Genomic DNA, 11,020 nt, shown 5'->3' on the forward strand with positions numbered 1-11,020 from the left:
TTCTCAATCACAAACCGATAAATCAAAGCAATTGACACATTAACAAACAAGTGCAAATAGGTTTGGGAAGATCGCCTTACGACCAACTAACTAACTGGCAAAGCAATTAACGGCCAATTATCCGTTTGTTCTAATTACGTGAGCAGAAATCAATCAAACCAACGAACGACCGAACGTTCGTTCTAATCTACAATCGTCTTGCCGATGCGGACCTTTCGCTTTGAGGCTGTTTAAACAACTGAAGTGCTGCTATCTTTGGCAACGGCCGTAGAAAGTTGGCTGATGGCCAAAACTGGCCAGATTGGTGCAGGTCAAACTCAACACACCAGCCAACAACCACCAGCCACCACGATCGTTGAGCCAAGAGTGAGCTACTTCACCATGGCTCTCTTCTCTGTTAAGCGTCTTTCTTTTTTTTTCTACCTCACTCTCTGTGTTTAGGCCAGTTTTACTCTTGTGGCAGGTGTCTGAGTGAGTGAATTAGTGAGTGACTGTTGAGTGAAATTCTTAACCGCATTTATTACAAGTTATTGGTGCTGGCTACTGGTTCGTTTTCGGCTTCTTGATTGGCTGCTGCAGGCCATTTGACACATTTCGGCCTGGTAAGTGATTGACCCATTTCAATCCACTGGACAGCAGCAGCCACTAAGGTAGGCAAAACAGGAAGACAGGTAGGGGGAATCAGAGAATGGGCGTTTGATTGTTTAACACATTAGCAACATCTTAACTAATAATTAAGTTTAAGTCGTTAATGCTACTGTAATACAGGTCTCTGATTTCGAATTTAACTTTGAATTTGCTTACAAGTGAATACAAATTGAATTTAAATGGTTTGCAAAACTGTATAAGGATGAATGATTTTAAGAGTGTTGAAGTTTAATCGTTAGTATTGATAATCGTATCAATAATTTTAAGCCACCTTTATTCTGCTTATATGATGAAATGGTAAAAGACTCAAAACCTCGCTTTGAGATTGCCTTCTTTCAGATTTTGTGAAAACTTTTCTATTTTCGAACGCTTCAAGTAAATTTTATTCATGTCAAATGGATACGAATTAGTCTTAGCCTCTAAAAATAAATATCTATACCATTTATTGCCAGCAAATGCAATGATTTTTCCATCATTTCGCAAATCAGAAAGCGGAAACCATTTAACCATAAATAAATGAATAAAAATCTTTACCAACTAATTTAACTTGAAATATTTCGCTTCCCTTTTACCCATTAATGTTTGGAAACATTTTCAAAAGAAAATTACTTCACAGAAACTTACTTTTCAGAACTTTTCAATGCGCTTTGCCATTGCGTTGCCTCAACCAAAGTTCAGTGTTTGTCCAACTGTAATGAGAGCAAATAAATTAGTGTTAAATATTTATTCTATATACATCCAACACCCACACACCCACACCCACACACATCACACTCAAACCTCTGTTTGAGAGAGCGAAAGGAAATTACCCAAAAAATGTGCAACTAATTGAGGAAAGGCAAATGTACAGAATGCTAGCAAAAGTATTTTAATTACCAGCAGCAGGGCAAATGTCAGACCAGCATTCAACTCAAGAGAGACGGAGAGTAAGTAAGAGAAAAAAGTGCGTCAAAACTTTATTTGACAGTTGAAACAATATAAAACTGAACTGAACAATTCATGAAACAATTTTTTGATTAAACTTGCGACACGCAGCAGCAACAGAAACAGAAACAGCAACAGACGCAGACGAAGGATACTTGGCAGTTGGCAGTTGGGTGAAATGTCTGCAAATGTAGTTGGCACTTGGCAGATGGCAGCTGAAAACGTGTCCCCGGCGACAATTGCCAGTTTTGGACACCATCACCAACAGGTAAGAGTCAGAAAACAAAAAAAACCCCAACTGAAACTGAAATTCTAGTAAAACATCTACTATAATGTGTACACCACCAACATTATCCAACCGGGGATCCTTGCTTCCTTCCCTGCTGCGTCATCCATTGCAAAAGGTCGTAAAAGTTGAGATTTCAACGAGCATTGTACACGTGTTGGTTGTGATGCTGTGGCAGTCAGTTCACTTTGCAGCAGCTGCCACCGATTGCTAGCGCCAACTACGCGACGCCATAAAGCACTAAAAAGTATTAAAACAATTTACACTTTGTAAAAAGAAACAACAACAACACCAACAAGAACACAAAAACTGTTGTGTGGCTTGTAGCCAGCACGTGTCATGTGCATAGAAGGACGAGTGAGGGCGTGAATCAGGACCTCAACTCCTCGTCCTGCCTGGCATCTCTCACTTGTTATTAACTTTTTGCCATCAGACAACATGGCGCCCTGTCATAATCATAACTGTATCTCAGCGGGAAAAAAAGACAAATACAAAACAGAAAAAAAAACAATATATATATGGAATAAAATCAAGGCTGTCGTTGACAATCGCGTTATCATAATTTTCGACATTTTTTTTCTTCTCATTTTGCCTTTACTTTTTGTCAAGCCAAATTCAAATAGCATTTCTCTCGCTTATTTGCATAAATAACGTGAAAGTCGTAAAGTGAAAAATTGCACAAAAAAAAAAGAAATAAGGAAAAAATTATATATAAAAGTATACATATAGAATTATAGCCAGAACATGAAAGGGAAAAGAGAAAGGTGGCAGAGACAGAGACAGAGAGCCGTACTCGAATGCGACGGATAAGTGAGTAGAAGCTACAAAAAGAAATGGCTTCAATTGTTTCCACTTAGAAGCGAACGCACAATGGTGGAAATTGGAAAATTATTGGTGGAAAAGCCAGTTAAAATTGCAAAATTTGCATAAAATGATTTTTTTTTTAGAAGCATACGTTAGAAAGGGGAAAGAAGTTTTCTTTATTGTAAGATTCTTGTTTTTTAATATTCTACAACAATTTTTTGTAAGTAGATAGTAATTGCCAAGATAGTAATTTTTTTGAATAGAAAGAAATGAAAGTATATTTGGGGGTTAAGATAATTCAAGGTATTCAAATAAATAAAGGTATAAACACATTAAATTTGAATGAAAATAAACGTAAAATTTCTTTTAGAGCTTGAAAAAAATACATCCAAATGTTTATTTTGTTCGAAATGTTACAATTCAAAACTTTTATTCTTTTGTTTTTAAGGAATTGAGTTCAAATTGTCAGTTCAATTATGTAAATGAAGTCTATCAGATAATAGATTTTTGAGTGATTGCCAGAAAATTGGATCATATCATTCATTTAAAAACTTTTTAAGTCAAATTTTTTGTTGGTAAGTATATTTAAAATCTAACCAGGCTTGGACAAGGATTAAATTCGATGAAGACAAGTGAAGATTAAAAAAATAAAATAAACTTTTTAGGCAAAGGTTTCCTTAAAACAAAATTTTCAACTCAAAAGTAGCAAAATATTTTTTTTTTGTATTATTTAACACTTTTTTTTTTGAAATTGTCTGAATGGCATAGCTTCTTCAAGGTTTGTTACCATGTTTTATGTATGGGTTTTTAAATACTTTATAAAATTATATTGATCTAATACTATTAGATATTTTAATTACTGAGTATTTGAGTATTTGGCTCTATCTTACGAATTTTCAACTTTATTGAGCTTCTCAGAAGTTGTCTATGAAAATACTTTAGATACTCTAAAGTCACAATCTTTTTGTGAAATGCTTTTTTTAAGAGGATTTCATCAAAATTGTTTAATCAAAGACATTCTTATGCCACAGTGCAGCGCTCGACATGCCACATACTAACTACGGTGGCAACAACGAGGAGTAATCTCAGCATGCGTACCACTTGCCACAGTGAGTCCCTGACTACCTTACCCCCTTACCCTACCCAACCCTATCCCCGATTCCGAATCCAATCCCAGTCCCAATTTTGAGTCTTATTTTCCTCGGCAGCAACTTCCTCTTAAGACAATAAGCACAGAGCATAAATTCTAGAGATGGAGTGGAGAGAAGTCAGCAGGAGACACCAACGCAGTCAGCGTAGGCGGCAAATGTAGCCCTAATGATGACGCCGTAGCTGTTGTTGTTGCTGTTTGCTGTTTACTGTTGCTGGGGAACAGTGGCAAAAACGGTCTGAAGTGCTGCCAATGGCACACGGAATGGAAATGGGGGAGGAATGGGGATATAAAAGAGGAAAAGCTTCGTAATATTTATGAAAAATATTTTTGTATGAAATGTGCTTGGGTAGGAATGACAAAACAACCAGGCGCAATGATTACGTTGATTTGCAAAATGGCGTTGATGACAGTCGTCTTCAGTTGTGTGTGTGTGCGTTTTCTGACGGGGGGCGGTAGGGTGAAGGTGTGCGTGGGGGAAGAAGAGTACGTGGGTCTACTGATTTTTAATTAAAAAAAGCAAAAGCAGAAGCAAAAGCGAACAAAAAAAAAGAAGAACGAAGCTGCAAGAGGGAATGGCGGACACAAACAACGAAAAAAAAAAACAACTCAAAGTGCGCGTCACAAGGTTTCCTTTTGTTAATCGACTTGATTGTAAATATTTTCTTGTCTCATCCCATTCCCCTCCCGCCATTACAGCCCATCCCCTGCACTCTTCTATTGTGTTTATTTGTCATGGTGGCGACTGTTGCTGCGCTTCTAACGGCACATTTTCCCCCTTAAGTCCCAGTCCCAGTCGCAGCCGCAGTCCCAGTCTCTGCACCTGCCGCCTGGCGACTGACTGCCTCCTGGTTTGGTTGCTTCTTTGCCTCACCTTGTCCACACCCCTCACCCCTTGTGACAAGTGTGTCGCAACGTTTGCCTTTGTTATTTATGGCATTGTTGCTGTTGCCTGTTGCCACGTGATGTGATGTGCTGTGATGTTTGTCCCCACAGTTGATGTGCGTTGTGCGTTCTTTTTCACGCCCCAAGCGCCAAAATAGGAAAAAATTAAACCAAAAAAAGTTGCTGATCATAGTGATTAGAATGTCTGCATTGCTCAGATCTTCAACTCCTCTGACCCCATAAAACAACTCGGTTTATGGTCAGACTTACTTAGTTCACTTTTAAATCAAACATACATAAATGATATAAACAATGAAGTTATGTAAGAGATTATATTGTATTTAAGTAAGGTGGATTCTACTTAAATTCACCACTAATGGAAAATTTTTGTGCACAATCAATGAGGCAAATGATTACCATATGATAATGACTTGTTTGAACCAAATATTGTCATTATATAGATATTGTCGGAGAATGTCAACTAATGCAATAAGCCAGCAGAATGCTGCGTTTACGGTTGTTTGTAGTGCTAATAAGTTATTTCGTTTACCAAAATGATGTAATTCAAGGATTTACCATTGGAATGTCTAGCATTGAGTGCAATAGTAATAATGATTCCTATGCACGCATCGATCTCTGTGAGCTAAAGCCAGTGGGTCGTGGCGTTAAGGAGATGTCCGTAATCGTAAAATTATTTGATAAACCAATCAGTAATGCTTCAGTAAGTCGAAACATGGGAAATAACCCCTATAATAATATTAATAATATTATTCCTCTTCTAGTTCGGTCTGGAGTTTAGGCGTCGAGGATACTTTACTCAGCCTATATACAAATATGTGGTCGATGCTTGTTTATTTTTGCGCAATAAGAAACGTAATCCTTTGGCAAATGCCTTCTACGATTTCCTTCAGTTAGCCAACAAATCGAATATGAATCACACTTGCCCTTATAATGTAAGTAATTGGTTATCCATTTGATCGGCGTTTCTAATTAATATTTATTTTTTAGCATGATTTAATTGTGGATCGCTTTCGGGTAGACAAGAATTTAAAATTTAATCTGCCGATTGAGAAGGGCGACTATACAGTGGAAGTTTTCTTACATACCTACAATGTGCTACGGGGCACATTCAATGCAAATCTGGAAATTCGCAATTAGACCTTATCTTCTTCATCTTGAGAGTATATAAAGAGTATTCATGGGAATCCTATTAATAACCGCTTAAGTGGCAGTCTATATTAGTCCTCTTCATAAAATTCCTTTATATTTCAGCAAAAAGACCAAAATTGTGTAAATTCGTATGAACAGCCGTTTAAGTGACACCCAACTTTAATCCGTTATAAAAATATATCCTAATTTCAGTAAATAAGACTAAATTGTGTAGCATTTCACTCGAAATTGGTTTGCCAGGTAAAGGGCAAGAAAATCATTATGGATAATTCTTTTAAAACCATTTTTAAAAACATTCTGAATCTCGATTCTTAGACAATTTTCAGTGGCGTCAATTGCCAATGTAATTTTATTACTTTAATTCATTCAGTAATAAGATTTAAGATTCAGATTCTTTAAACGAATTCAAGAATATTTTACTCCATTCCTCTTAAAGAGGGCATGGATTAAAAAACTACTTAATTAGGGTAACAATTTATTAAAATATGTAAAATATATATAAGGGGCTGAGTCCACTGGGCCAAAATAAATAAACTTGACACCAATTCACTTTTATGTATCTTAGATTATTTATATTTATTTATTTATTAACAAAAGAAAGGAAAAGAAAGAACCGTCTTATTAAACACTTTCAATTTCACGAGACTAACGCAACCTCCTCGTCCAGCAACTCAAGCCTCTATCTTCCTCGATTGCCAACCTATCGATATATATCAAACGAATATCGCTTTCGGCATTCTGATATCATTAGGGGTTCTCACGCAATCCTACATATATTTTTCCTTTAATCAATTCTTTGCTTTTCCGCGTTTATTTCCAATTCAAGACTGATTTTTCATTTGCATTATATAACTTTTATTATTGGTAATAACTTTTTTTTTAGTACAAATAAAGTAATTACTTTTAATAACCATATTTTTGGATATATACGCAATGTTCACTAAAGCAAATAATTGGTATTACATGTTCATTAGCTAAAAACCAAAATAGCTTAGTTTAAATTCTCATTTAGGTCCAGCCAAATGGCAAAATGTTTTATCCGTTGCTTTTGCTTTTGCTTGGATTGATACAATTTCGAAATCATTTCAGCCAGGCCATAATTGTACGTGCATCTGGCATGGAATGCAAAGTTCTTGATCCAGCCTATCTAAATTTTACACGATGTGAACTGAAACCAGTGAGTCGAGGTGTAAAGGAGATTTTTGTAGACGTGAAACTGTTTCAGAAGCCCGTAGATAATGTCACAGTAAGTTGTCGTTATTATTTGAGTCATTTAAACAAAAACATATTTTGTATAATAGCTACGCTTCGAGATCAGACGACGCAATTATCCTTATAAGCCACTATATTGGTATGAAATAGATGCATGTGCCTTTATGCGAAATACACGACGCAATCCTTTGGCCTCCCTAACGTATGATTTTATAAAATTTGGCACATATTCGAATATAAATCATACATGTCCCTACAATGTAGGTGTAAATTATGTATGGTTTTTAAGATAGCTTAACAATTTTTTGTTCGTATTTTTCATAGCATGACTTGGTGGTAAGCGGCCTACGTGTTGATGATGATACTAACCTTCGTCTGCCTATTGAAAAAGGAAATTATGCGTTCTATTTGTATTGGTCGGTTTACAATGTAATGCGTTCCATAGTCAAGACATATGTTCAATTGGTTGATTGAAATGGATAATTGACACTTTTCATACACTTGTATTGTTGGTAATTATATATATATAACGAAAAGTGTATGTTAATAGAAAAAATTATGGATTTTGATTTCTTTAATTTGACTTGGCATTTATATAGAGCATTAGTCACTCGAACATTGTTCTATATTTCGTCAGATCATTTAACAAAATCTTTTTGGTCAACTTGATACCTTATTGGCTTGGATAGTTCAATTTATATTAGAAATACATTAAAATGAAATTTGTCCAAAAATACAATTAATAAATTTATATGGCATGGGTGTAACAAAAGGTATGCAGAGTAGATTAAAAAGAAACTCTAAAAATATATTTTAACTGTGCCTATGCCCCCATTTACTTACAATTCATTTAATTTGGTAAAATGTGGTATACATTATTCGATTTTTGGGTTCAGTGTTAAATCACTTACTGACGAGCTTAGTAGTCAAAACAAAATGAATCTCTCTGGCTTCTCTCTACTTGGTTTAGGAATACTTCTTTACATAGGACCAAGTGAGTTGGTCGTTCATGTAACTGGCATTGAGTGCGTAAGCAAGGATTTATCCTTTATAAAGTTTCCACAATGTGATTTGAAGCCCGTGAACAGAGAGCTTAAAGTAATAACTGTCTGGGCTAAATTACTGCAGAAACCTGTGACCAATATAACGGTAAGTTAATCGGTCTTACTTATCTTATGCATACACAATTTTGTATTACTTTTTCCACAGATATATGTCGATATTAAGCGACGATCTTCCTCTGCCAAACCTCTATATATGCTTCAATTTGATGTCTGTACCTTTTTTCGGAACAAGCGACGTAATCCTTTGGCCAATATCTTTTACGAATATCTTCACTTTAAAACACATTCAAACATGAATCACTCGTGCCCCTATAATGTAAGTAATAATATGCAATTTGGAATTTCTTTAAGTCGATCTGTTATTTCATTTCAGCATGATATAATTATGAATCAATTGCCCATTGATAGGAACTTAAAGTATTTGCCAGTAGATAAAGGTGAATATACATTAAGAAGCGAATGGAAAGTTTTTAATGTAATCCGAGCCGTAATAAAAGCTAATTTCTATGATGATGACTAGATCAAAAAAAAAAAGGTTATGAAAATCACTTGTCACTTTTCATTTGTTAACTAATGTAGACAATTCAAAGGTCAGAGATCACAAATATTGCTTGACATATATATATCCCTTATAAATGATCTGCATACACATATTTAAATTTTAAACGTTCTCATTGCTGCTATCTAAATAATCAATCAATTATATTAAGCACCAAACTTTGTTAAATAGCATCAAAATTTGTTGTTTTTTTTAACATTTTCATGGAAATGTTTTATAATTGTTTTCCAATGAATGCGATTGATTCAAAACACGAGCACTACAAAAAGTTCTATGAAGAATTTATCAGACCAGTTCTTTTAGAAAATCAGTTAAAATTTGACAGTGTACTCAATTTGATGGACAAAATGTATCTCTATGTGATATTTTATGGCATTCTTAGTCTATGGTTAACAGCTCCTACTATTGCTATAAGCGTAAATACAGTTACATGTGAGGTCAACGATGAATCCTTTGTTTCTTACCAAAATTGTGATCTGAAAACTATAAGCCATGGAGTTAAAGAGCTAAATGTTACAGCCATAGTGCTTCAGAAACCGGTGACAAATGTCAAGGTTGGTTAACTCATCAAAATGTTATAAAATTTAAATATATTTAAAATAAACACTTCCTCTAGTTAAAGCTGGAAATTAAACGAAGTAGCTACTTTTCTGGCGCTTTGTTCTCCAGTGAAGTCGATGGTTGTGTTTTCCTAAAGAGTAAACGACGAAATTCTTTTGTCAATGCCATTTATAAAACATTTCAATTCATAAAGTATACAAATGTCAACCATACATGTCCCTATGATGTAAGTACACAATGAAAAATTTATGCAAAAATAAGAAACTTAAATTCATTTTCCTTTTTTTACAGCATGACATTATTTTACAGGGCTTTCGCTTCGATAAAAAATTCAGATTTTATTTACCACTTGGAAAGGGTGAATATATACTGGAATCTCAGTGGTCAGTCTCCAAAATAGTGAGATCAACTGTGAAAATTTATTTTGTAGTCCATTAACCACAACCTCATATATCTTTAAGATTTTGTTCAGAATAATTTCAACAAAGTTTTATCCTTATTCTGGTTTATTTGTCAATCTATCAAGTGTCTGTTGACAGCTATTAAAGTAACGATTATTCCACCTCTCATATTGTGTGCTCATTTGTCAGTTCCATGTTATTTTCTGATGAAAGTGAAAGGCAGCAAAAATGCCAAGCGCACGCATCGAACTGGCCAAACATGACATGTGTGGACATAATTAAATGGCCAATGCCTATGCCACTTCACAAGCCCCACCATCCCCTCCAGTAAACACCCCATCATCCAGTGCTCCTCCTCAACTTCATGACTGGTTCAATAAGCAGTCGACTAACCAGCCAACAACAACCAACACCCTCAATTAACAGACGACATTAAAACGAAAGCCGAAAGGCAAACACATTGTCGCCTTTTGTTAGAAATTGCAAGGTATAAACAATGCTTCCCTTACAACCCTCTCACTCCCATTCAGTCACCCTTGCTATGCATCTTAGCTTTTATGAAGAATTATGAATATTGAAAACTCACACCCAAAACATTTTCCCAGCTCAAATCAAGTGAAAAGCCTTCAGTTTTCACTGTTCTATGTGACCATGAGTGTGTAGTGTGTGTGTATGTTGTGTCTAAGCTAATAAACATTCTAACATCCTAGCTGGGTGGTGTAAATAATTAAATTCTTAATTATCTCATACCCACACATACACACACACACACATAGAAGAAACCCAACCTATTCCATTCGCTTATGTTGTAAACTTTTCCTAGTCTTGGAGGAGGAAGAAGAAGTAAGTGGATAGCTTTTCCTCGGGATTAGTGTTCTGGCATTAAACTTCATTTACACTCGACGCTGACATTGTCACATTCATTTAATTAACTTTAATAATTCATATGTCAGAAACTCGTATGAAAATGAAAAGAACTTTGCTTTAAGCAGGTGAAAAACCAGATCCAAAAAACAAAAAAACAAAAAAAAAAGGAAGAAGTAGAAATAATGTTTTTCCAACAATGTCAGAGTGTTAATGAGGAAATTAGTATTCATTATTAGGTGTCGCTTAAGAGGAGTGTGAGGGCTTATCTCTGTAAGTGGGCGTGCCCACACACTCATTCACTTGAAAAGTTACTAAGCAATGTTGAATAAATTAAAATAAATGTGGATTATTCATTGTAATTGTTGTAGTTGCTAAGTGATAATGTCTTCAACAAAAACGAAAAAAAGGGGGCGAAAGTTTAGGGAATTCTATGCAACATCGTTTAGTAGAAAATTGCGTGCCCATAAACCTTCCATATATGTATATGAT

At 35.1% G+C, this 11,020-nt stretch overlaps 1 protein-coding gene across 1 annotated transcript; it reads left to right on the forward strand.

Moving 5' to 3' along the window:
• The first annotated feature begins 5,280 nt into the window (after positions 1–5,280).
• Positions 5,281–5,855, forward strand: LOC6640357. Its single transcript, XM_002063141.1, has 3 exons — positions 5,281–5,418; positions 5,480–5,650; positions 5,706–5,855. Exons 1-3 carry the CDS (start codon positions 5,281–5,283, stop codon positions 5,853–5,855), a joined length of 459 nt encoding a protein of 152 aa, XP_002063177.1.
• The last annotated feature ends 5,165 nt before the right edge of the window (positions 5,856–11,020 follow it).

Source organism: Drosophila willistoni, assembly GCF_018902025.1.
Source record: "Drosophila willistoni isolate 14030-0811.24 chromosome 2L unlocalized genomic scaffold, UCI_dwil_1.1 Seg196, whole genome shotgun sequence".
Taxonomy (NCBI): domain Eukaryota; kingdom Metazoa; phylum Arthropoda; class Insecta; order Diptera; family Drosophilidae; genus Drosophila; species Drosophila willistoni.

Bases quoted from the DNA above. Each gene is read 5' to 3' on its own strand.
- LOC6640357 (XM_002063141.1), top strand. From the start codon at position 5,281: ATGTCTAGCATTGAGTGCAATAGTAATAATGATTCCTATGCACGCATC. The intron at 5,419-5,479 runs GTAAGTCGAAAC...TTCCTCTTCTAG, and splicing joins AACCAATCAGTAATGCTTCA to TTCGGTCTGGAGTTTAGGCG. The intron at 5,651-5,705 runs GTAAGTAATTGG...TTTATTTTTTAG, and splicing joins ATCACACTTGCCCTTATAAT to CATGATTTAATTGTGGATCG.